Genomic DNA, 27,965 nt, shown 5'->3' with positions numbered 1-27,965 from the left:
TAAACTTGTTTCCTTCTTTTGTTGTTTTAATACTGGTCTAAAAGAAACAGAATTTCTTGTGCTCCTCAGTTTCACACCAACCCCCAACCCAGGCTTGTGTCCACGTGTCGGAGTTTCGCACGAACCAACCGTTTCATAACCGTCACTGGCAGGAGGACCGGAACCACAGGCTGGGTCTACCAGGCCCACAGAACTGACAGTTTGGGGGGGGATCTATGCTCCAGTCTCCCATAGGCCATTTACTTCCTTCAGTTTCCTCTTTGTGTCACACTCCCTTTGTGTATGTTATTACTGATCATGAAGGCACTTGAACAAAAATAGCAAGAACAGTTTAGGAAGAGGGGAAGCCTGCAATTCTGTAACCCCCCCCCACCCACCATCCACACCTCACATGTTGCTGTGATCCACACAGCAGTGCACAGTCCCCCCCCCCCCCCCCCAAAAAAAAGAGTAGGATCCCAAATAAAGGATCATGCATGATGACCCCCATCCCCTGCTACAGGGTCTTTGGGGACAGGGTCCTGTCATACGTGTTCCGCCGGTTTGAGTCTGCTCATCTCGTCCACCTCCTCCTCTTCCTCATCCTCCTCCTCTACCATGTGGGTGGAGGTAGACGAGGTAGATTTGGGTCCTGTTGCAGTGGAAACCCACGCTGCGTGTGGAGTGGTAAGCAGGCCGCCGATGGGCCCATTCCCAGAAGTCCTTGGGGCACCGAGCAGGCCATTGCTGTCCTTGGGTTTATCAGATAGAGAAACGGGCCCAGCAGCTGGGCGAGCAACAGAGGGAGAGGGGACTGGCAGGGGATTCTGGGAGCAAGCCACACCGCGGCCTGTCGGGGGAAGGCTCTGAATGAGGGTTGGGTCTGATCCCGGGGTGAATAGGCCCGGCACGCTCCCGCCGCCGGTGCTGCTGGGAAACAGGAAGGTCCTCATCTGGCCCTTGCCCTTGACGTTGACGGTGCCGCGATACTCAAAGTCATATCCCATGCGGCTGAGCACGGCATGGCTGCCCTCGCTGACCTGCACACGGCACTCTACGCCAGTGCTGTCCATGCGGCTGGCGATGTTCACCGTGTCGCCCCAGACGTCGTACAGAAGCTTGGTGGTGCCGATGACGCCGGCCGTCAAGGGGCCGTGGTTGAAACCGATGCGCAGCTTGAACTTGAAGCCCAGCATGTTCTTGTTGAAGTCGTCCACCACGCGCATCATCTCCAGGGCGAAGTCGAAGAGGGCGCGCAGGTGAGCCCGCGGCCCGGCCTGCTCCCGCCGCTGCTGCGCGTTCAGGCCCGCCGCCGCCATGTAGGTGGCGCCGATCGTCTTGATCTTCTCCACGTGAGAGAAGGCTGGCCGGCGCAGCAGCTCGTCGAAGTCGCCGATGAGCTCGTTGAGCACGCGGTAGCACTCCTTGCCGCCCTCGTAGCTCTCCTCGTAGAACTCGCTGAAGTTGACGATGCTGGCGAAGATGACGGCCACGTCATCGTGGTTCTTGGAGTAGCTCTGCGTCACCTTCAGCTGCTCGGCCACGTGCATGGGGATGATGTTCCCCAGAAGCCAGGTCGCCTGGTCGCGCATGTTCTGGATCTTGATGCGGTGCTGGTCCGCCTCCACGTTGCCATGGTAGTGCAGCCGGTATCTCACCTCCAGCTCGCGGTTCAGGAACCACACCAGCAGCAGCAGCAGCAAGAGGGCCAGCACTGTCTCCAGGGCCAGCAGGTCCCCGGAGCCGGTCCTCGGGCCCCAGCCAGCCTCGCTGCTCGTGCTGGTGCCACTGCTGATCCTGGCAAGACAGAGGTGGAATGGACCTACTTCTTGAGGAACTGAAAGATGACCTCATGGTCCAAACCACGGCCCTTATAGGGACCAGCAAGGTCCAGCCCGTGACTGAATATCTTTCTGAATTCCATTATATTAGGCTGACCAAATAATCCATGTCAGGGAGGACACTTTAAGCTACTCCAGGTTTTACAAACTACTTGAAAACTGAAAGGCACCTGTGTTTGGCTAAATAGCTCACTTCTTCTTGTGCTTTGACTGGTTTGATTGAAAAACTCATCCAGCTGTTACACATTAACATTAGTGGCATATGCATGATTATAGGAGATTATAGGAGATCAATCAGCACACAGCAAGAACTCAGTGCTTAACTGAGATCCAGGTCCTTTTAATTGAAATGGTATTTTACAAATCCTGTCCTAGCTCAATGTGTCCTCCCTGACATGGATTATCTGGTCACCCTACATTATATACTGCACCCTGGTTGAATAAATGCTAATTTAAAATACTCCTGGTTACCTGCTCACCTGTATATGAAAGCTGATACACCATGAGGTGCTAACATACAGTACTCTTAGGACGCTAGTTTAATTCAGAAACAATACTGCAAATTTATTGGTTTCATAACATATATGCATTTTGAGAAAAATAATGATTTAACACATTAGGAACAACCAGTAGTTTTAAGTACAACATTAATTTCAAGTACTAATCAATTGAAACCCAAATTATAGTTCTAAAAGAGCTGTTATGAGTTAAAAAGGTCATTAACAAGCAGTCTCATTGGGTGCTTTTTAATTAGTACTCGTAACACCTTTGCAACAACATAAAACACCAAACATTTGTGTTTAGTGTCCCTTTGGGAACCAGTGACTACAACTGCTTTTAACAGCAAAATGGCAAAGAACAGAACTGAATGAGTCGGTCAAAAAAAAAAATTATGACACTTAATAAAAAGAAAATGCCTGAGTGGACTTTTGTTATGAAACCAATAAATTTGTAACATTATTACAGAAGCATCCCAAGACTTTCTGTGAGCACTGTACCACGGTAATGAAGCGTTTTGGTGATATAAGGGCTCACCGCTCTCAGCCAGAACACCACATGTCCCGGACTCCACCCCCGGCCCTCAAAGCCAAACCTACCAGGCACAGTGACGGTGTCTCTCCCACAGCAGTGTCCCTCACCATCACTAATTGCTCTGCTAACCACTGACATTGTGCACTTCAGTCGGCTGGGATCCTGGAACTCTTCCTAACATCATCCCTGTACACTTACATTCACAATTAATTTCTTCCTATGGTCCTTTATCCCATCCCAAGCTGCTTCATGCTGTATGAACAGAGTCTAGTGTTAAAAGTATGTGTAAAATAACATGTGTATATATTTGCAAACTGTCTTGAAGTTGGATTGCACGCCTTATGGCAAACCTACCAAGACAGATTCCTTATATGTTTAACAATAATATCTCTCTGTTTTTTGATTCTGATTTACCGACCAGGTTGAAGTGCGAGAACAGACTCTTCCTAAAGAACCAATCCAATAAGAGATTTAACCTCTTGTGCTTCCTGTTTTTTTCTGCTTGGTTTCTCGAAAGTTCAACTGTTCATCATTTGTGAGGGATGTATTGTGTCAAGAAAAACATCAGTAAGTCCATCACACAGGTCTTGACAAACTAATATCCAATAATACATAAAGAACAGTGTTATATTTGTGGTACTTGCCAAATCGTTGCCACCCTGCCCAATTAAAAACCTAACAATGTTATCAGGGAAAGATTCTTGGAAAAAACAAGACATTAAGGCCATGCGCAGTAACTCACTCGGTCCTGCAGAGGGGGCTGTGGAGCAGCACCAGGAGCACGCCTCCCATGGCTGTGGCCAGGCACGACCGCATCCAGAAGCTGAGCTGGCAGCAGTTGCAGTAGTGCACAATGGCCACGGTTAAGCCGCAACAGAGGAACACGGTGAACTGGCGGACAGAGGGGTGCGTCAAGGTCGCAGTCCAGGGCACGCAATGCCGGCGTTTGGTTCACATAGAAAATGCAATGCAAGGGTTTTCTACATCATTTTCTGGAACAAACAGCTAATTCTCATTCCAGGTCCAAATTCATGGACATATATTGTATTTTGAAACCGGCCCAACTCACGTAAAATGTTTCACATTCTAGCCTTTACACACATACAGCTCTAACCCCCCCCCCCCCACCTGTATATACAGCTCTAACCCCCCCCCCCCCACCTGTATATACAGCTCTAACCCCCCCCCCCTCACCTGTATATACAGCTCTAACCCCCCCCCCCTCACCTGTATATACAGCTCTAACCCCCCCCCCCCTCACCTGTATATACAGCTCTAACCCCCCCCCCCCTCACCTGTATATACAGCTCTAACCCCCCCCCCCTCACCTGTATATACAGCTCTAACACCCCCCCCTCACCTGTATATACAGCTCTAACACCCCCCCCCTCACCTGTATATACAGCTCTAACACCCCCCCCCTCACCTGTATATACAGCTCTAACACCCCCCCCCTCACCTGTATATACAGCTCTAACACCCCCCCCCTCACCTGTATATACAGCTCTAACACCCCCTTCACCTGTATATACAGCTCTAACACCCCCCCACCTGTATATACAGCTCTAACACCCCCCCCCCTGTATATACAGCTCTAACACCCCCCCCCCTCACCTGTATATACAGCTCTAACCTCCCCCCCCCCCACCTGTATATACAGTACAGCTCTAACCCCCCCCCCCCCACCTGTATGTACAGCTCTAACCCCCCCTCACCTGTATGGGCACTTGGGAGTTGCAGACCACGTGTGTGAAGACCGACACAGCCGGCAGTGACACCAGCACAGCTCCAGCCAGGTGTCGCGGGACCCAGCCGGAGAGAAAAGCCAGCAGGGCTTGAGTCTGACTCGACACCTGGTCCAGGCAGAACGCCATGCTGGAAGACAGACAGGAGGGCCCAGTGAAAGAGAGAAGAGAGAGAAAAGAAATGCTCTTGAAACAGGGAACACATTATAGTTTAATTAGGATTGAAACTAGGAACTTCTAATTCTATTTTCTAGAATAAAATTTCTACATATAAAGAATATTTGACAACTACAATCAACCCCCCCCCCCCAGCCCCAGCATCTCCATAGGCGCTTTCACACCGAAGCTCCAGAACCTGGTGCCTTGTTACAAGTTCCTGATCTGTCTCAACCAGGGACTTTAGTAGCTCTTGGCCACATTCACATCACACAACAGGAACTGTGACCTTTAGCTGAATAAGCACGGGAGACGCAAAAAGCTCGTAGGTTAAACTTCACACACAATTTCTTACGAAACTACACTACCACAGCAAAACAATGGAGGGATAATAAGTCGCTTTGTTACTTACTTGCTAGTTACTGGGGGGATCGATTGCCATCAAAATGGGACACAGCCTTTCATTTATTGTTTATTTATACAACCTGTGGCATGTTTATATTTCATTATTAAATCTGGCTGGCAGATCGATCTTTCGGTTTCACAAAATAAAATACATATTCTGCTAATAAACGCTGACAATTGTCACCACTGGCACCTGCAGTACTAGACAAAAGTATATTGGTATTTATGGATTTATTTTTTCAATGCAGAAATACAGAGATGCAAGCAAAAAATGTTTTCATTAAATGTAACCAAAGTGCAAAAATAATTCCATCTGCTCAATCGTTACATCTTTTCCCAACATGTCTGCTTAACTTCAAAGTTTTAGTGACAGTGCTTGTAGTCACCCAATCAGCAAGCTATGGCCGTGAACTCCTCCCCGGTGATTCGTGTTCGAACAAAAAGTACCTAGTCCAGAACTGCCTGTGAGGAGCGACAACTGGGCCGGGCTCCGGTGGTGTGAACACGACAAAAGTCCCTGGTTCCGGAAAAACATTCTGGTTCCGGAGAAACGTTCCTGCGGTGTGAAAGCACCTTTTGAGCCTCTATCCTCCCATTCTCACCGAATGGACAGCAGCAGGGCAAGGGCCCCCACCAGTAAGGCAGGGGCAGCGAAGAGCAGGGCGGCTGTGGGAGGGGCCTCTCCGTTGAGCAGCGGACGCAAGAAGCAAGCCATCTCCAGGGCCAGGAGCACCACGCAGGACAGCAGCACGTCCAGGAAGGAGCTGAAGGCAGGGCTGGCGAAGGTGCACACACGTGCCAGTATCTCCACCTGATCACAGGGAACAGCCCACCACATCACATGACTCAACACATGACCTGTCACATGATGCACCACAGGACTGCACACATTTATGCAGCTGAAGCAATTCAGGTATTGTGTTCAGTCATCTGGGTTTTGAATGTGATCCCTTGTCACCAGAAGTCAGACATAAACACTGAACCCCCAATCCCCAAAACAGGAAAACACAATTATCTCACATTTAATTAGTAACTGGAGGTGAATTAATCATCTCACCAGCTAGAAAACCAAGATGATGCTACATCTTAAACTGAGAAAAAAATAGTAAAATGATCAATCAGAAAAACAAGTGTCATTAAAAACGATACATTTATGTGAACTAGGATAATATTCTCAGTGGCATCAATGAAATGAGGAGGATGGTCACTACACTCCATTCACCTCGAAAGTGAACATCGGGCACTGTCATACATAAGTTCCACCAGCAGAGGGCAGTGCAAGTTAATGGGAGAATCTGAGCAGCAAACAACTAGATATCACCTCCGAGCACATGCACCGCTGTGTGACTGGGCAGCGGCTGGTGCAGTGGCTAAGAAGACTCATGGCTACGTACCTCCTTCTGGTAGCTGCTCCTGTAGGCGGACTCCAGGGATGGCTCCAGGAAGTTAAGGTTCAGCTTGTTGATGGGAGGTTTGAAGAAGTATTTCTTCATCAGACTGAAGGTGGAAATGGATAGTGAAGTATTGAATAGAACAGTGATACTTCTTTAATTGCAGTGGGGAAATTCTCTTTTTGCCTGCCCCGTCTTGCTCTCCATGAGACACATAGACAGGTCAGAATAAGGTTGGGGGCCACAGCACAGGGTCAGCCAGCATGCGGCGCCCCTGGAGCTGGGGGTTAAGGGCCTCGCTCAGGGGCCCACTGACATGTGACTATTCTGCCAAGACTGGGACTCGAACCGGCAACCTTCCGATAACAGACACAAAGACTGTGACGGGATACGTATCTTGTCCCACTCGTCCAGTATTACATCTGCACCCCCAAAATTATTTTTGATAACTGTGCACCCTACCAGGAAATTGAACAGACCAATCCCTGCATGCTTACAACTGAACACACACGAAGGAAACGTCATCTCCATGACGACCATCAGCCGCCCAGCCGGCTGTTACCGGGTCGATGCCGGGTCTGGCAGCTGTGCGAGAGCCCGCCTTGCCTGCTCACCCATCCTCTTTGACGGCTTCCACAAAGTGGGTGTCGCTCTTCTTGTGGTTGCTCTTGGTGTGCAGCTGGATGAGGGTGGATCGCTCCATGGGACCCCCCGCCTTTCCCTTCTCCAGTGGCATTTCGCACAGTGAGCTCCGGCTGCTGCTTGTGGCCTCCTCCCTGGGGGGGCTCAGCAAGCCATTGAGGGTCCTGGGGCTCTGGCCTGGTGACACCTGAGGGCGCAGGGCAGATGAGCCTGATAACCAAGCCATAAAATCGCCTATAGTGGGCGGGGCTACTGTGTGCTGTCACTCAACAGTCCTAATCCAATTAACACAGAAAGTAACCCAAGGGGAAGGGGGTTGAACCACTTGCTGATGGAGAGCCTGTTATTTTACCTTGTCAGCATGGGTCTTGTGCTCCTCCTGACAGCCGTTCTGCAAGGTCCCACCCTCCGCAGACTGATCCTCCAGATCTCCCCCAACGCAGACAGGCTACAGGAAGTGAGCGGCGGGGAGGTGAGCATTACATCATTTCTCACGCCACAAACAAAGTCCACGGAGCAAAGACATAGAGCTGCCTAAGGCTGGCAGGTGGAGTAGTGCTTGAGGAAATGACATAGGCATGTTTTTCAATGACCAAAGACATGCAGATAGGTTAACTCGTGTGTGTGTGTGTGTGTGTGTCTGTCTTGCCCTTGTCTTGTGTCTATTGGTGCACTGATGTGAAAAGTTTAAACTACACCGATAACTGCTATATTTTTCTCCACTGATCTGTAGAGAAGCTGGTGTTGGTGACGTTACTTCCTAAGATCCTGTGAACGTGTGTATCGACCGCATCATACAACGCGGACAGCGAGACGACAGGGATGTAACACCGACCTGGGAGACTGTAGCGAGGCTCTAAGCGGTGATTGAGCTGATGAAGTAAATAAATCGCTAATCATCCAGCGCAATCATCTATATTAGGGCTGGATGATATATGTTGTGTACATGCTCAATAATGACATTGCATTTGTCAGCATTACTTATAATATAACTCGTGGCAACCACCAATGTATCTGACACACTCCATTGGTAGATAAGTTCTTAAGGTTATTTTAGGTGATTTCATCACCTTTCTTGTTTTATAAGTATCACAATTTGTGGAAATGTAAGGGACCAACACTGATGTCTTGATTTTTAACTAACAAACATCAGCTGATATTGCTGTATCTTGCACCTATACTTGCTGTGATCTCCACTGCCCTGTAAGGCATAAAAAGGCACATTCCCACCCCAGGAACTCGATTGTAGTTCCTCAGAGGTAGTTCCTGAACCATTTTTTAATCCATCTTCATTCGACTAAGAACTACTGAATGGGGTTTATAGCAATAGACTTTGCTGACTGGTTGACCACAAGCACCGGGACTTGGAAGTTATGCAGGGAAAAGAGATTGAAGTAGTGGAGTGAAAATGAAGCAGATTAAATTATTTTTGTACATCAATTACATTTTACACATTAATGAATACGTTTATGCTTGCATATCCATATTTCTGCAGTGGAAAATTTGATAAACGATATACTTTTGTCTAATATTGCTGGTGCTGGCAGTGAAACTTGGTGCATATCAGCAGGATAACATTACACCATTTTTTTCTGTGGGAAATGAAAGATCGATCTGCTAGCCAGAGTTGAAAATGATTTATAAACACAATCCTCCTTATGGGGTGATGGAGTAGTTTCATTTGAAATCACATGTGAGGTTTAACCAACACATTTTCTGCACCTCCCATGCTTATTAAGCGTAAAGATCACAGTTCCTGTTGTGTCGTGGGAAGGTGGCCCAGGAACTCAAAACCAGGAGCTAGGTTCCTGAACTTCGGTGGGAATCCGGCTAATGACGTTGAAGAAGGATGAACAGATCAATTCATGCATTATAAAATAGCATTCACCGCATGCATCACTTCAAGTAAAGCCATTCGCTAAGAAACAGATATCCATTATGTCTGAACGACTATTATGTCCAGCACTGCAAATCCCCAGCGGATTCCCTTTTACAGTCCTATAGAGAGGGACCACGTTCCTGCCTAGTGAATCCATGTAGTACCCACACATGGGAACCACCACGAATTCCAAGTCTTGTTTGCATTAGCAACTGATACTGCGGTGCACAGAGCTGCCAGATCTTTCCCAAATTTTGGCAAACAAGGTCCAAACAGTTCCCTATGGACATGTTCTCCTCATCCTTCTCAAGATGCTTGCAGCTCGGTTCACTGACACCTCAGGGCACACGGACATGATTAACATGCCCCATGTATTTCACTGATTCATTGGTGAGGTGTATTTATACATACCTGTATCACACTGCCCCTCCCACCACCCCACAAACCCAACTCTTGCTCCAACTTCTCTGACCAACCTTGGCTTTTCCATGGATTCCAAAACTGAGGTCTTCAGAAGGAGAAGGGGCAAGGTTTGGGATTTGAGTTGTAGGGTCCAGACCAAGGTCTCCAGGGATGTGAAGACTGCAGCCAAGTGAGTCTCCTGTGTCCCGGTCATCCAGGGCAAACTGGGACCCACTGTGTTGAGAGCAGTCGACCTTCCTCCCGGAGATCAGGTAGGTCTTCAGTCCTGTGGGAAAAGGGTGAGAATGCAAAAACATTAGATACGTGAGACACACACGAACAGATGGGAAAGTCATACTTTCAGCCATAAACTACAACAATGAGATATTGAGGTCTTCTGCTCCAAGGGAAGTTCATACACACGAGGGGTGTCATCAACAATGAAGGTTTGCCCAGTCCACCAGGCCAGGTTCATCCCAGGAGTCCACACACGCTAACGTTAGTGGCAGTGGGAGTTCATTTGCGACTTTAAATCACCCCACCAGGAAGCACGAGTTTGAGTTGACCTAGTTGGGGCCGCCTTTCTCATAACATCAATGTCTCTAGGGGACTGTAAGATGCCCGCAGGGTGATGGCAGCGCGGGACACACAGCTCTTCCACTTAAGACTGCCGAGTTAGGATACGAGTGGAGCGCAAACAAGTTACGGGGCCTAGCGCAGACGGATTAGCATACGGGACCTAGCGCAGACGGATTAGCATACGGGGCCAAGCGCAGAAAAAACAACACATGGAGCCTGGCGCAGACAGATTAGAATAAGGGGCCAGGCGCAGACACAATAGCATACGGGGCCTAACGCAGACACAATAGCATACGGGGCCTAACGCAGACACAATAGCATACGGGGCCTAACGCAGACACAATAGCATACGGGGCCTAACGCAGACACAATAGCATACGGGGCCTAACGCAGACACAATAGCATACGGGGCCTAACGCAGACACAATAGCATACGGGGCCTAACGCAGACACAATAGCATACGGGGCCTAACGCAGACACAATAGCATACGGGGCCTAACGCAGACACAATAGCATACGGGGTCTAACGCAGACACAATAGCATACGGGGCCTAACGCAGACACAATAGCATACGGGGTCTAACGCAGACACAATAGCATACGGGGCCTAACGCAGACACAATAGCATACGGGGCCTAACGCAGACACAATAGCATACGGGGCCTAACGCAGACACAATAGCATACGGGGCCTAACGCAGACACAATAGCATACGGGGCCTAACGCAGACACAATAGCATACGGGGCCTAACGCAGACACAATCGCATACGGGGCCTAACGCAGACACAATCGCATACGGGGCCTAACGCAGACACAATAGCATACGGGGCCTAACGCAGACACAATCGCATACGGGGCCTAACGCAGACACAATAGCATACGGGGCCTAACGCAGACACAATAGCATACGGGGCCTAACGCAGACACAATCGCATACGGGGCCTAACGCAGACACAATCGCATACGGGGCCTAACGCAGACATAATCGCATACGGGGCCTAACGCAGACATAATAGCATACGGGGCCTAACGCAGACATAATAGCATACGGGGCCTAACGCAGACATAATAGCATACGGGGCCTAACGCAGACATAATAGCATACGGGGCCTAACGCAGACATAATAGCATACGGGGCCTAACGCAGACATAATAGCATACGGGGCCTAACGCAGACATAATAGCATACGGGGCCTAACGCAGACACAATAGCATACGGGGCCTAACGCAGACACAATAGCATACGGGGCCTAACGCAGACAAAATAGCATACGGGGCCTAACGCAGACACAATAGCATACGGGGCCTAACGCAGACACAATAGCATACGGGGCCTAACGCAGACACAATAGCATACGGGGCCTAACGCAGACACAATAGCATACGGGGCCTAACGCAGACACAATAGCATACGGGGCCTAACGCAGACACAATAGCATACGGGGCCTAACGCAGACATAATAGCATATGGGGCCTAACGCAGACATAATAGCATACGGGGCCTAACGCAGACACAATAGCATACGGGGCCTAACGCAGACATAATAGCATACGGGGTCTAACGCAGACAGATTAGCTTGTATACCCCAGTGCAAATGAGTTACTATGTATGCACAACCAAAACACGGGCCCATAATGTATATGTCAGACAGGTTAGAGGTCAAAATGTGTCACACAAATACTCACATTACTGATTAAAAAGCAAGATCTGCGAGTGGCCAGCGGCGGTTTTAGCAAGACATGCGGCAGCCGAGAGACACCTGCCAGTGCTCCCAGTGCTCCCATGGCCTCAGCCACCCCCACGCCGGCACGTGGGCCAAGGTGTGTCACAATGTTTGCTCTAAACACAGTCCCGGAGGGGCTGGCTGCTGGGGGGGGTAGAGTTCAAACCACTTGTGAGACAGGCTAGGTGTTAAACAAACAGCACAGACCCTGCGTCGCACTGGTTAAACAAGAGGCCCCAGAGATATGTTTAAAAAAAACAGAAGAGAATTGGGTATTGATTTGGACACAGATAGGATGGGAAATCAGAGGCGCGCGCGTGTGTGTGTGTGTGTGTGTGTGTGTGGGGGGGGGTTGTATTTACCACTTTGTGGAGACCAAATGCCCCCAAAATGTGGTAAAACTTGCTAGTCTTTAGATTGTGGGGACATTTTTTGGTCCCCACAAGGATAACTTCAATTTAATAAAAATCTGTGACTGCAACCAAAAACCTAAAAATGCCAAAGGCCAATTTTGTTTGGTTACTTATGGTTAAGGTTATGCCTGGGTAGGAATTAAGGTTGTCATTGCTGGGATTTTTCCTATAGAAATGAATGGAGAGTCCCCACAGAGATGTAGATACCTAGTGTGTGTGTGTGTGTGTGTGTGTGTGTGCACACACTCAGTGTATTTGCAGTGTCTGGCCTAAATCAGTCTAACTGGCCCAAACCCATCGCACAGCTGTCTGGTCCAATTAGTCCAACGTGGCAGCATAACACAGACAGGAGCTGGGCCACCACTGGCACCAACGCGCAGATGCTGTCACCTGGGGAGGGGCCCGATTCCCGAGCCGGCGTGGCCTTTTCATGCCATTCAATCAATTTCCTCCACAACGTCCATGAGGCACGAGGGACAGATGGGCCGTGTTTGCAAACCCAGTGAGAGCATACACCATGAGCAGCAGGGTCCCTTTCCCAAAAACACCCTGCTACTCTTCCGGGGGGGGGAGGGAAGAGACAAGGACTGGATGTGGGACTGAGTAGAGGATGGGGGGCAGGGACAAACACAGGTCAAAGGAGAAAGGGCAGAGGTCAAAGGGGAAAGAGGCAAAGGGAAAAGAAAGAGAGGGAAAAGAGCAGAGGGCAAATCGGAAAGGTCGGCCGGAAAAGGGGAGAGAGGGAAGAGAGCAGAAGGTTAAGTCTTCCAGAGGCTCATAGCCTGTCTGAAGAGTGTATGCATACTGACACAAGAAGGCTGAGCAAATGCCTGAAGTGGCTAAGGACAATGAAAACAGAAATCAGATAAAAGCACCACTTATTTGGTTAGTTTATCTCTACCTGCCGTTCAGTCCCCATGTAACGTGTGTCAACATTCCTGTTTATCGAGATATGCACCTCAGCTGAGCCATAAGCACTATGAAGAGTAAACACTACCTCAGCGGAAGCTTTTCAGAAGAGAACGGCACAGGCTGATGAGAGCTGCCATTTTTGGACAAACAGAACGAGCTAAAAGAGGGCTGAGCTCCCCAGGCATGTGTGTTGGGGTTGGGGGGGATGTTGGGGTGGGGTTCATATCCAAAGGTGGGAGAGATAGTCTCTTTCACTTTGTGTTTCTTTATGACTGTCACTGTGTCCCATAGAAACTAGGACCGTCTGTGCAGGAGCAGCAGGGCCCATTATCAGAGCTGCACAGAAACCAAGAACTGAGGCTCTCTGTGCAGTACCAGGGCCCAAATGAGAGCTGCACAGTAACCAAGAACTGAGGCTCTCTGTGCAGTACCAGGGCCCAAATGAGAGCTGCACAGTAACCAAGAACTGGGGCTCTCTGTGCAGTACCAGGGCCCAAATGAGAGCTGCACAGAAACCAAGAACTGGGGCTCTCTGTGCAGTATCAGGGCCCAAATGAGAGTTGCACAGTAACCAAGAACTGGGGCTCTCTGTGCAGTACCAGGGCCCAAATGAGAGCTGCACAGTAACCAAGAACTGGGGCTCTCTGTGCAGTACCAGAGCCCAAATCAGAGCTGGGGCTCTCTGTGCAGTACCAGGGCCCAAATGAGAGCTGCACAGTAACCAAGAACTGTGGCTCTCTGTGCAATACCAGGGCCCAAATGAGAGCTGCATAGAAACCAAGAACTGGGGCTCTCTGTGCAGCATGCCACAGCAGATCGCTCTCTGGGATAGGGATGTGTGCAATGACTGCTCTCTTTGGACTGTAGGTCTATCACTATGCCATTATTATAAACCAGCTACCAGAGATGGGTCATACCCCCCCCGCTAGTGACCCCCCCATTTAAAAGTGGACACATATAGATTCACCCCCCTAAGGTGCTGAGCTTACAGGCATCACACACTCATTGCTTGTATGCAGACGCATACAGGGGCCCCAGCTGAAAGCGGATTGGCCCTCACAGCGCCCCTCATTGGCTCATAAGGTTGGCCCATCTGTGTAAATTATGGCCCCTCTTATGCCCCCCCACCCCCCTAAAAGGTACACAGACACACACAGATGTGGGCAAAAAGGCACACGAGAAGATGCTGCTAGACCTTCAAGCGAGAGAAGACGACCCAGGACACCTAACAACCGTCCACAGCTGCAAAAAGAGCTCGATAAAGTTCAATCGCCATGGCAGCCAAAGACATCAGTTAAAAAGGACACCATTGAACCGTTAAAAAATGTGACAGGCCCAAGTTTAGCCCCACAGCCCCCACCCCCATCCTGTCATAAACACAGCCTGTGAGTTTGGGGGCCGCTCCATATTAGGGCACGGTGACGAGGACTGAGGGAGCCTGGGACCAGGCTGGCCTCTCGCCCCTCGCTTCCTGTCCCACTGCCCTCGCCTGCCCCCCCACCCCACCACATCTCTCTGAAGCTCTTCTGAAGAGATGAGCACGCTCCCCCCCCTGCATTTGTGCCTCGACACTCACTCAGGTACTATCCTGTTACTCAGGTGGTTTAAGTGGCCAGTTGGATGTAGCCCCCCCCCCCCCTGCAGGCGTGTCCATGAGCCAGGTCGAGGTCCAGGGTCCCCGCAGTGATGGGGGGGGGGAGGTACTACAGGGACAAAACCTGGGTGTGTGCGAGAGAACAGCTCCGAACTGTCCGTACACAAGCGCCAGAGACAGTACACAAAAGTCAACCAGATCAAGGGCTATATTTGTGGTTATCCGCCCCCCCCAATGACGAAGACACACCACTAATCCTCAACATCCAGCGACATTCAACCCAGCCACACCCCTTCAAAGCTCCACCCACCCCCGACCGCTGGGCCCTGTGCCATCGTGACTGTGGGAAACCTTTGAGGGACCTTAAACAACACAGAACAAACACAGAAGAAACCGCACATTGGGACCGCGATGGCCCTCTGCAAGTCAGCCCACAGACATCCGGGGTTGGTGATAGCCTTGCTGTCCAGACAGGCACAGATGTGGGTCCCAAAAAGGCTGGAGATACACATCAAACATAAAAATCCACGTGTCTTTGGTACAGTGTCCGGCCACGACGTACCACATGCCGCGCTACATCAGCTCCCCGCCTCGCCATGGCGGCCTCCCCGACTCCCGTCGCCCACCCGAACATGTGAGGGGCCCCCGTGTGTCCGGAGGCTGCCCACTGATAAACATGTGAGGGGCCCCCGTGTGTCCGGAGGCTGCAGACTGACAAACATGTGAGGGGCCCCCGTGTGTCCGGAGGCTGCCCACTGACAAACATGTGAGGGGCCCCCGTGTGTCCGGAGGTTGCCCACTGACAAACATGTGAGGGGCCCCCGTGTGTCCGGAGGCTGCCCACTGACAAACATGTGAGGGGCCCCCGTGTGTCCGGAGGTTGCCCACTGACAAACATGTGAGGGGCCCCCGTGTGTCCGGAGGTTGCCCACTGACAAACATGTGCTTTTTATTCACTTGATCCATGTCACCCCTGCTCCATTCAGCCTTTGCTGCTCCCACAGCACCAAGCCACGTTTGCGGTCACACAGGTCACGTCCTCACGTCACATCCCCGGCTTACCGGAGGAGAATCGCACACTGGCAGGAAGGGGGCTTCTACCTGTGTCGACGGGATGCCCCACGCCAGTCAAATGCAGACTATGATTAGAAACACTATACGGGTATAAAAGGAACAGCAGAGCGTTTATGGTCTGTAACGAACTTTGGATACAAAAGTGCAAGATGTTGGTTGTTGCCGTGACTGGATTGGGGCAAACTTCCAAATGGCTGGGACACGATTGTCCGGGAAAGACCCCCACCTCGACTGTGACCCCTCGCCCTTGGGACCGCAGTTACGGGCACCCGCGAGCCGTGGGATGGGGGGTGTGTCCCAGCCCTGGCAACGTGGGAAACCTCGACTCCCAGGACTCCACTCAGATGGGCACCACAGCCTCCCTGCCAGCTGTATCAACATCAGGGGGGGCCTCCACATGATGTAACAGGCGGGGGGGGGGGGGGGGGGGGCAACAGCGACCTTCAAGAGGAGGCTGAACGAAAAGGGGCCTCCCTGCTTCCCTTTATACGGACCTGTGTGTGTGTGTGTGTGTATTATGTTTATATTACATTGTGCGGATCAAATGTTCCCCACAATGTAATAAAAACCTGTTATTTTGATGCTGTGGGGACCATTTTTCAGGTCCCACAAAGATCTGTGAATGCAATCGAAAAAACTAAAAATGCCACAAGCCTTGTATTTTCTTTAGTTACTTATGGTTAAGATTAGGGCTGGTTAGGGGTTAAGGTTGGGATTAGAGTTTTCCCCATAGAAATTAATGGTGAGTCCCCTCATAGGGAACGCCAAACCCGGATCATTTCAAACGTATCCGTCCGGAAGCACAAGGGGCCAGAGGAGAGTGGGGAGCTTAAGACGTTTCAGATTTGACTTCAAGCTCTTGCGAAGATAAGCATTAAAACAGAGTCAAGTAGTGACAAGCTTCTGCACGTGTCCCAACCTGGTGACCATGGGCCGTCAGCGACGGACCCCACGGCCAGAGCCAGCCCCTGACTAATGCTTTCCAGCCCCCCTCATCCCAAACGGCCATTGGAATTGATAGAACCGATTTTTCCACAAAAAAAAAACTAAACAAAAAAAAAAAACAGATTTTTACCAAAACAGTCCTGGGTCGTTTTCTCAAACAGAAAGCTCTTTGAAAACACCTCGGGCTGGTCGGAGACCCAGGTGGACATTTACAGAAGGAGCGAGGAAGCATGCCCCCTCCCTCAGTGACAGAGCTTGTTGGGGGGTGGTCCATGTACAGGATATGACCAGGGCAGGATATAATCTTTCATCAGCGTCTATGAATACTGCCAGCAAGAGTATCCTCAAATACCCCTTGCGCAAGAATGATCTGTTTCGGAGTCTGTTTCAGGGCTCAGAAGTGGCTCCTGATATTTGGTCCCCACAAAATAATATATACATAACCCCCCTTCCCGCCACACACACACACACACACACACACACACACACACACACACACACACACACACACACACAGTGTCTGTCATTACTGGTCATTGTTGTCATCAGGAAGGCTCACGTCCTACAAAGCACTTCCTGTTCCCATATGTTTCTGCCAAACCCACAGCCTCCCAGCCACCAATCTGACCTTTTCACCAGGAAGAACCTCATATTTAAGCCTAAGCTCAGAACTGCAGTGTTTTGGGAGGAGAACCCGGGTGCAGCGGCTCTCCAGACTGGGGTGATGGGGGCTCCGAACAGCCGCACTGTTTACCCACACGGCCCGATCAGCTTAGCACAGCAACTTCTACTGCCGCTGCCCCCCCCCCTCCCACATGCTGACCAAGAGATTTTCCAGGGAGCGTAGTTAACCTCTGACCTCGAAGGTAACCTCCAATGATTAACCAAGTGAAGTTAGGCCATGAAAGTACAGGAGCTCACCTTTGCCGTATTCGAGGACGGCGTGGATGTGCTCTCACAGGCCATCAGCACACCAAAGCGGGCCGGACCTACACCAAAGCGGGCCGGACCTACACCAAAGCGGGCCGGACCTACACCAAAGCGGACCCCGCACAACTGCTAAGGCAAGGTTCCCCAATTCCAGTCCTGGAGGGCCAGAATCCAACACACATCTATCTGCTCAAGCACACCTTGATAAGCAAATTAGGTGTGTTTGAACAGGGAAATCTGCAAACTGTGCTGAGTTCTGGCCTGTCCAGGACCGGAATTGGGGAACTCTGTGCTAAGGAGTTGCTTTTGTAGGTTGAGCGTCTCATAAAGCTTAAACATTTACAGGCTGATATTTCTCCAGTACGATTCGGGTCTGGTGTCTTTTTCTCAAGGGTACAAAAGCAGTTTCTTTGCCAAACTCCAAACACCCAACTGGGTCGCCATGACGTACTCAGAAACAGGATCTGGGCCAGGGCTGAGTGAACTCTGTAACGTGCTCTGGAGAAGGTTCAAACGGCTCGTCTTCCATAAACCAAGCACTAGAACTCAAAGCCTTAAATTTAAATCAAATCAATAAAAAACCACACAAATGATACATTTGCATATTACAGATTTAATCAAAAATGGAAACAAAATGAAAGCAATACACAGCCTTGCTTATAACTTACTAATATCTGTCAACTGTAATATTTTAAATTAATTCTTTATAAGCACTCCACCATGGTGGAGCAGCAGGTGGCGCAGTGGTTAAGAATCCAAACTGGCCTTCACACTCCCTGGGGGAATCTGTAACGAAGCCAGTTCAGGACTATCGCTTCAGTAAAACTTCCAGCTGTATAATCTTAAGCCCACAAACTGAGTAAACAGAGCCATCTTATAAGTAAACAGAGTCCATTTCTCTGTACGGCAGGGTAGTTAAAGCGTAACATATGGACGCGATTCCACACTATCATAATGCTCCGATGTTCAGGGGCACAAGACATTAAGCTGGGGACATATTTATACACTCGGTAAGTGGTAACTGTTTCACTAACAATTAAAGGTAACTGACACAGAACAGAGGAGCAAAGGCCCTTATGGGTGGAAGGGGGGGGGAACTTCCTTGTTGAGACACTTTATTGTTTTTGTTGGGAGTTCGGTTGCTGTGGCCATGGCGACCCCCTTGCAGTGGCCCTGTGGTCTACCATCAAGCTCCTTCCGATCACCATCCCCAGGGGCAGAAATCTACCCCCACTCTCCAAAACTTATATATATATATATATAAAATATATCTCCAAAATCAACTTCATGTAAAGGGAAGGGATACACCGTGTATGGGTGTACACCCTGGGATTTGAACCCACAACCTTCACATTGTTAGCACAATGCTCTACTTGTTAAGCTACAGGAGCAGTAGAAGGGGAAGACAGGGGAAGTGCTGGGGGAGGGGGCCCGAGACCACCATTAAAACGTGGCGCCAGCAAAGACGAGATATCTAAGCGATACGGGTGCGTGTCTCTTCAGGCCGGCCCGCCCTGGCACTCACCCCCTCCCGGCGCTCAGACGGAGCCCGTAGCCCGTAGCTCGCCAGGGGCGCGGCCGGCCACACAAGCCCGCACATGGGCCGGGAGACGGGGCGTGACTGTGGCAGAGGTGTGGCGGGTACAGAATGCTGCGTTCCGGGGCAGCGGCACCCGGGCGCGTGGAAGCCAGAGCGCCAGAACGGCGGCGGCAGGCGATGGGCTCTTGTCATTCCCTCTCTAATCACCCTCATCACTGCCACCATTATGGCACTATTTTTAATTACACAGGATATTTACCAAGGATAATCACTTCTATAATTACTGCCCATTGTTTGCACAGCTTTGTTCCAGGTGCTCCGGTTTGCTCCCTCAGTGCAAAAATATGTCATCAGGTAAATTGGAATCCCTGAAGAGAGAGAGAGCGTGTGTGTGTGTGTGTGTGCGTGTGTGTGTGCGCCCTGTGATGGACTGGCATCCTATCCAGGGTGTCCCCTGCGCTGCCTGGGATATGCTCCAGGCTATCTGTGGCCGTGAATTGAACTGAAGTGGGTGGAAGATGAATGGATGGATGGATGGATGGATGGAGGCTCCTAGCAGGTTTAGCTTTGGCAGCAGCATTGCATATTGTGCATGAAGCACCTTGAGACACAGACAGAGACACAACAGAGGGGCCTCATTGTAATCTCGCCCCCCCCCCCCCCCCCCCTTGTGAGATCGCCCCCTGGTGCCAGCCTCTATGTGTTGCACGCTTCTGTCTCAAGCAAGAGGAGAATGTGTCACTCAGTTGGCTGGCCTTTCCAGGGCTCCTTCCACACCATGTGTGCGTGAAGCAGGTATCTCCCACATTGCTCAAGGCTAAGGATATCTCTTACCGCTCACTCCGTCTCCCCAGGTAGAGGCATTTGATGACCTGGCGGGGGGGGGAGGTGAGCCTGGCCTTAAGGAAGAGAGAGAGCATGTGGCTGGCGGGTGAGGCCAGGATGGGTAAAGTTCAGATTTTAAAAGTAAACAGCGAAGCAGATATTCAAGGAACCAGGGCAGGCAAAGGTGGGGAAACCCGGGGGGGGGGGGACACAAACTACAGGGAGATTCCGTCTATCTGGGGACCAGCCTCCCTTCAGAGGGAATCAATATTTGCCCCAATTTAGGGGCATCCCAGAACACCGAAATGACTCAAAAGCGGCTTCTCTCAGTTTAAATCACAAAGGGATTTTTACCCTTCAAACCTACATGGAAAGAAGAGTGAAAATTCAGCCTATCACTCAGTGATCAGCTTCTGAAGGCCGACGGGGCTCGGACGCCCGCTTCACTTCCTGCCATCATGCCACGAGATGTGCAATCAATCCAAACACACGGGCCAGAAACAACCCCCTCCCCTACAAACAGGCAGGCTCCCAGGAAAACCAGCACCCTGGGTAATTGCAGCCTACACTGGTATCAAAGCCAACCGACTGTCCAGCTAATTAACTTGTTTATTCAGATGGCAAATCGCAGCCAAGCAAGTGTGAATGGTCAGCATGCCAGTCCAACGCAGGACACAGTCACACACAGAGCTTGGGCAATTTAGTGAGGTCTTCAGGCTTGGAGATGGGAGCACCCAGAGGTAGCCCACACATTGCAGGGAGAACATGCAACTCCTCAGGTAGGAAAGGGCAGGGCAGGATTTGAACCCCCAAACCCGGATGTGTAAAGCTACCTACCAAGTAACTTAACTATATTGTCCCAGTTAATTTAACCTGCACCCTCAAAAATGAGCGACACGGGTCCAAAGTTCAAGATGGTGACTTCAATCAATAGGTACAGTTCTGGTTCCAGAGCCATTAGTTTGTTTCGCTGCCCCTCCTTAGTCCCCGCGTTAAAGATGTTCTTGAGGTTCCTGTAAATAGTCGTCCCTGTTTCCCCAACATTCCCCTACTTCACAGTAGTAAAAGAAACAACATGTATGTACGATAAATGCTCTTCAAAACCATTAGACCCCACATTCCTCACAAAGGGTGAAGTCATGATGAAGCCCTTACCTTTCAGCTGGTCCACCACCACACTCTGGCCGTGGCGCTTCAACACGCATCCGTCCTCACACCGGTAGCGGTCGTCCAGAAAACCAGCGGTGACCTCGGAGAGGTGCACTTTCCCGGCCACACCCAGCTGCTCCATGAGGTTGGCCAGGTTGACGTCGTTGGACCAGACGTCAAACTTGAAGCGCTTCATCCCCAGGATGCCGCAGAGCACAGTGCCCGTGTGAACACCCACCCGCATGCTCACCGTCTCCCGTGTCTCCTGGCAGAACTGCCCGATGGCTTGGATCATGCCCAGGCCCATCTCCACGCAGCAGTAGGCGTGGTCGGGTCGCGGCTCAGGGCAGCCGGCCACGCAATAGTAGCAGTCGCCCAGTGTGCTGATCTTCTCGCAACAGGTGAGCTCACACAGGTGGTCAAAGCGGCCGAACAGGTCATTGAGGAGGCCGACGAGTGCCGGTGCAGTCTTGTTGGCGCTCATGCGGGTGAAGCCCACGATGTCGGCGAAAAGGATGCTGACGGGCTCCATGCGCTTCATGTTGAAGGGCCTGAAGATGATCTGGCCCCTTGGGATGGACGTCTTCTTGCGCTTGTTGCCCTTGGGGCTTGCGGAAGAGGATGCGGTGCCGGAGGCCTCAGCCTCCTCATCGCCCTGCTTCATGAGCTCGTCCGCCACCCGCCGCGGCATCACCGAGTGGATCATGCGCTCCTTGAGCACCTTCTCCACCTCCAGGTCTTTGCCGTCCATGATGGCCTCGCCGATCTTCAGGAAGGTGCTGCGTGAACGGACCTCCGATGTGATGAAGAGGTGCACGCCCAGCGCATGGGCGCAGAGGTGCAGCAGTGCCCGGGCCGGCACTAGCCAATAGAGCATCTCTGGCGTGGTATCGCCACCTTCTGCCGGGCCCAGCCAGCCCAGAGCTTCGAAGAGCACGGAGTAGAGAAGTCCCAGCAGCAAGGAGGCATAGAGGCGCACGTGGAGGATGCTGTAGAGCAGGAGGAGGACCTCCACGCATAGTGAGAAGGTTGCCACTGGGGAGACGCAGGGTGTCCGGCGGCCGGAGCTAAAGAGTGAGAGGTTCTGGTCCAAATCGGCGCCATGTAGGCCTGGGAAGCCGCCAGTCTGTGCCTGGAGGGCCAATGTGAGCGCAAAGGAGACGGCAATGAGTAGCAGCGAGGCCTGAGCATAGAGCCTCGCATATGGTCTGGTGAAGGTGAAGAGGAAGAGGAGCAGGCAGAGCACGAGGAAGGCGGCAGCGGGTACCAGGTAGGTGGTGGCGTCGCAGTAGCCGTTGGCCCCAAAGTACATTCCCCACAGGAGCCCGGCTGCGGCCAGGTAGGAAAGCGCATAACGGAAGTGACGGCGAATTTGCGGGAAGCACAGTTCCCGGCACGCCTCCTCCAGGATGGCCGAGTCAAAGGCAGGGTCCCAGCACTGCGCCGCCGACCGTTCAAAGAGCTGGGGGACCCAGTGCAAGCCTCGTAGCCGTGACTGCCCCGAGCTGCAGCTCGACGACACGCTGTACTTGAAGGGCTGCTGATGGCGTGGCTTGCCACTGATCTCACCACCGGGGTCGCAGCCCGCCTCAGTGTCATGTAGGAGCAGATGACGTGCGTGCTGAGTGGCCATGGTCAGTGATAGATGAGGAGAGGGAGGGCTGAGGAGGACACGGACACTAAACAAGCGTAGAATGAGCTGGCAGGAAAAGGTGTTTTACGTCAGAAATGTGCCAACCTCCCTCTCACTGTTTTTTCTCCCCCTCCGGAACTAGGAAAGGCAATCAAAGGAGACTACACGGAATGGAAAAAACCTTGAGAGTGAAAAAAGAGCGACAACATAAAAAACGGGGGGAAAATGGTCTTGTACGTAAGCAGTCCTGGCACTTGAGGGAAAACAGTCCCGGACACTTGAGCGGTGCATCATCCGAGCTCTCGTTGCGTCAGCACACGCATTCCTCCGGATCTCTCCCGACGGTGCCCGGTCAACCGAGATCTCCCTTCACACACAAACGCGATTAAACGGATATTAACCGCTCCACAATCTTACCTCCTGCCCCCGAGTTCCAAGCCGAAGCCGATGCCGCCGTCACAGCACGGCCGGTCCACAAATCCCAAAGTATCGCCTCCCTCTCTGGTTCCAAAAAAAATGACTCTCCCAAACGTCCCAGACATCAGACAAAGTGCAAATCCGTTTCATATTCTTGTCCCCCCGCCCCCACCCACCGTTAAAAACCACTGGTTGCTTTCGTTCGAACTGTGCTCACGAATAAAATCCAAAACTGAAAGTTATGGCGAGCCATCAAAGCCGGACCCCCGCATAAGGTCCACCGGGGGGAAGACTTACTGCGAATCAACACCACCCTTGCAAATGCTTCTCTACGCTTTAATCAGCCCGATGACAAGACTGTAACAGGGATCACGGAGCTGATGTTTAATCATGCTTTCCCAGCAGCACCCCCCTTTCGGTTCGATACCGGCCACCGGCACTAAGTGCGAAACCCGTCACGGCCGATCTGAACGTGGCACGACGCTTAAATGGAAAAAGCCAAGACATTCCGCTGTCATCTTCTCTCAAAAGCTGCAGATCCCCAGACGGACGTCCGGATCCCGGTCTAACACATGTCCGATTGCACAGGAGGGCCTATTCCCATGGACGAGCCCCGTCCTTTCCTGAGTTCCTCTCCTGATCCGTGACCAGTGACATTCCGGTCCCTCAAAAGCAAGAACAAAACTGCAAGCTGAAAAGGACGTAGCAGGATTTTAAAAATCGTAATAGAATCAAGCGGCCAGATGAAAATGCTAATTGAAGCGACCTTCTTCTTCAGATATCAAACCGTCACATAAATAGTTAATCAACACACTTAAAAAAGTAAAAAAAAAAAAAAAAAATCATAGTATTAAAAATCAATACCGTTATGCTGTGTGAAACAGTAATATCATATTACGTATTATAGCAAAATCGACGGCTGTTACCGTAAATGAAACTTTTTTCCGTTGTAGCTATTTTTAGAAAAAAGGATAAAAAGAGTGAAACAGTCACCCAGATGTCTGCCGTGAAAAAGTTAAAAAAAAAAAAAAACACACACACACACACACACACACACACACACACACCACTAAGAGTTGTTAGGAAAGCGGCGGCGAGGCGCGGCTGCCGGCTCCCCCCCCGAACGCTGTGCGCGGCCACATTCCCGCAGCGCCGACGGCGGACTGCGAGACGCGCGGAGCCAAATTGCGAGGTGATCGGCCGTCTTCCCCCTCCCCTCGCCTTCCCTTTTGACTGAAAAGTCTCGTGGAAAAAAAGTGCCTGCTTTAATTCAATTACACGGAGTGCACACAAGGGGTGGCGTATGTTGTTAGATCCCGGAGCAGAGCTGTTTTTCACGCATGTGCCTGGCCGCATTCCTTATCACTTGCACCGCTGTGTCCTCTTCCTCCTCTTTGATGAAGAGTCCTTCCCCGTTGGCCGGCCTTGACTGAATCTGCTCCGTACCGGGAAAACTCTGGATACTCTAGTAACGGCGCTTAATTCGTTTATATTTTTATCTTTATACAGAGGGGGTAAAAACCTCCACCATTTTTTTGCCTCGGATATGCAATAACCATTTCAATTCTCCATGTATATGTGCTAGTATGTGAGTCGACAACGAACATAAAAACAGTCATAAAATATTAGTGGGTGGGTGGGGGGTGTGGTGGACTAGGGTGGTTGTAGGAGGCGCGCACGTATTTTTGCAGGGTGGCGAGCACGCAGAGAAACAGAGGTGGATGGGTTTTTTTCCTCCAAGAAAGTGCAACGACTGGCATTTCCCACTTTTATCTCCGCTTTCCTTTTCCAAAATCTACCGCTCTGAGATCATCAGGGCAAGTCCCCGGGACACCGTGTCCTCTGCAGATGTGTGTTTCTGAAGTGTCCCAGACTTCGACAAAGCCCGTCGCTAATCTCCTCGAGTTGTAAACCACTGTGAAAGTAGTGGTAACAGACCAGAACAAGTCCATAAGACGGTGTGACAGCATTAGGCTGACATTTTAACCATTCTGCTTTTGTATGCGGAAGGGGATAATATCCTCTCCTTTGCCCTGCATACTAAAGTCTCCTGTGGTTTTTTTTTTTTACAGACATTAAAGTCTGGACTCCCGGAGGCATATTAAAATAGAAATTTACTAATTTTACAATATATGTGCACTTCATTCATAAAAGTAAAAATAAGTAGCCATACTTAGATTTAGGCAGTAGGTTTAATCGGTGTGTAACTAATCTGACACATTCGCTGGACAGAGGATGCAATGATTTTCAAAACATGCAGTCATACATCATTATTCAATGACAAGCTTTTTACGGTAACTGGAGATCTGTGATATACTGAAATCAACGCACAGAAATAAACACGCGCAACCACACATTACCGCAGTCCTCTTATAGCAGCCAGAGAGTAGGAAATGCGCAATATGCTATAAAAATCCAGGAAGTTGTCTCTGCCTCTTATTGGCTTAATACTTATTGTAATTTTAATCATGTTGCTAAATTTAGCTGTGCTTGTTGACTAACATTTTAAACAGCCTTTAATTAACACGAGTAACGACCAGGGGCGTCAGAAGCATTTTGAATGTGTGGGGAGGGGACACAATGGCATAAAACTAATATTTTATGTTAAATGGGGGGGGGGGGGGGTCCAAACGAATAATTATGAAATGTGAGGGGGACGCCCATGGTACCATCGTTACCAGAAGTTAACAGCACACTTTTGATTCAGATTTGCTAAGAGATGAGATTAAAATAGTAGCGAGGCATTTGAATTCGTTTTGGTTCATTAAAAGTTATGGTGAAAAACAGAGACCAGCTACAGTACACTGAGTATTCTGAAATTAATTGCCGTGACTCAATCAGATCTATTATTCATACTAACAAACAAAAATGTTTGTGGGTTTCAAATGGGATTAAATCGCTTAGCACTAAAAATAACAGCAGCATAAACGTACTTTTCATAAATGTGTTACATTCAAATGCAAAAAGAAGTTTTAATATGACATAAACACAACACGTATAAACGTTTTATTAAGTCTAATGATTACTGAATGCTGTAATATGAAACGGGCTTATTTTAAATTTGTAAATAGTACAGCTAGTGAGGCTAAGATCGACGAACCCAAATATTTCACCCATCATGTTAAATTGCTTGTCTTTCTTTCTAAAGGCTCGCAGGCGTAGCGCGTCTGTTCCACTTCCGTTTTAAGAGACAGCGGGATTTCTCCAGCTTGATTGTAGAAATCTGTAACAAAAGTATCGCCCAGCTGCATTTATCCAAGAACACGGTGGTGCTGTTTACTGCTCTGTGTGAGGAATTCGCATGTTTTCCCCATTCTTTGTGAAGGCAGTTAGCTAGATTGTCTGATCTTTCTCAGTTATCAACTGTGTGCGTGACTTCGTGTCCTGTGACGAGCTGGCATACAGTCCGAGGAGACCTGTGCTTCCTGGGACAGAATGCGGATGTTGAAAATGCATGGAATAGTTGCTCTGTTTTTTTGGCTGCCACTTCTACCCAGAGCAATTTATGCAATATTCAAGTTTCACAGGTCATTCCATTTTTATAACCAAGTAAAAATTGTTATTCGAGCCATTCAGGTTAAGCAACTCCCTAAGCGACAGAACATTACTTTGTGATAAGGGAACAAAACTGTTCCATTGCTTAAGAATCAGAGGTCCGGTCCTTTTTTAACCTGTTGGCTACAACCCACATATAGTCATGTGAAAAAATTAGGACACCCCATTAAATGTTTAGTTCTTTATTAAGAAATATCAACATATCACTATTAAATCTTCTTTCAAATCATATGTGTAGATAAAGTAGTGCGTAGTAACTGTATCACCTATGCCAAAAAAAGGAAACAAATTCACTTATTTAACAGAAGAAATTAACCATGATGCCAGTTTCCACTTAGGAAAAAGTTAGGACACCCTCACATCCATTATTATTTAAAATGCCTAGAGTTAGATTCAGGTGCACCACATCAGGTGAAAATGATTAGAACATTATTACAGAGCTTTTTGGTGGAGTCCGTCTAATTTATACCATAGACATTTAGTTTGGTTTGGATATAAAAAGATCTCTAGACAGTTTGGAATCAGCCATTCCACTGTCTGGAGAATAATTTACAAGTGGAGAACATTTAAAACAACTGCCAGTATGGCCAGGGCAGGCTGTCCTAGCAAGTTCAGCCCAAGAGCAGATCCCAAGATGCTGAAATAAGTCTCCAAAAATCTTAAAATGTCATCACGGGTCACACAGGAAGCTCTTGCCACAGTTGATGTCAAGGTACATGCATCTACCATCAGAAAGAGTCTGTGCAAGTTTGGTTTACATGGGAGCTGTGCAAGGAGGAAACCCTTGCTGTCAAAAAAATACCAGGGCAAGACTGAAGTTTGCCAGAGACTGACATAGACAAAGACCGGGACATTTGGAACAATGTGCATTGTGCATTCAGATGAATCTGAAATTGAATTATTTGGACATAGTAACAGTGGACAGTTTGGTGTAAACCAAAGACATATTTTGAGCAAAAGAACCTCATGCCAGCTGTGAAGCATGGGGGTGGAAATGTCATGGTTTGGGGCTGCTTTGCTGCAGCAGAACCTGGCCAGCTCACTATCATAGAATCTACTATGAATTCTTCATCATATCAGAGGGTGCTTGAGGTCAAAGTGAGATCATCTGTCCAAAAGTTGAAGCTGAAGTTGGGGTGGATCATGCAAATGACAATGACTCAAAACATTCCAGTAAATCTACCAAGGAATGGCTTACAAG

General features: G+C 49.7%; 1 protein-coding gene across 2 annotated transcripts; it reads right to left on the bottom strand.

Annotated features, from left to right (window-relative positions):
- On the bottom strand, nt 1–24,826 carry LOC111860576 (adenylate cyclase type 9-like). 2 transcript variants are annotated; one of them, XM_072711963.1, is made up of 10 exons: nt 24,136–24,826; nt 21,166–23,900; nt 9,547–9,758; nt 7,544–7,639; nt 7,164–7,378; nt 6,553–6,655; nt 5,761–5,969; nt 4,568–4,727; nt 3,595–3,743; nt 1–1,776 (listed from the first exon to the last, which is right to left on the bottom strand). In XM_072711963.1, exons 2-10 carry the CDS (start codon nt 22,790–22,792, stop codon nt 525–527), a joined length of 4,023 nt encoding a protein of 1,340 aa, XP_072568064.1. In that variant the 5' UTR covers nt 22,793–23,900; nt 24,136–24,826; the 3' UTR covers nt 1–524. The 2 variants fall into 2 exon arrangements, with proteins under 2 accessions (XP_072568064.1, XP_072568063.1); XM_072711962.1 differs by having other exon boundaries at nt 21,166–24,826.
- Nucleotides 24,827–27,965: the final 3,139 nt, after the last annotated feature.

The sequence above is a fragment of the Paramormyrops kingsleyae genome, chromosome 5 (assembly GCF_048594095.1).
Source record: "Paramormyrops kingsleyae isolate MSU_618 chromosome 5, PKINGS_0.4, whole genome shotgun sequence".
Lineage (NCBI taxonomy): Eukaryota > Metazoa > Chordata > Actinopteri > Osteoglossiformes > Mormyridae > Paramormyrops > Paramormyrops kingsleyae.
The sequence above is the reverse complement of the archived record's forward strand: the minus strand, read 5'-3'. Positions and strand labels throughout refer to the sequence as shown.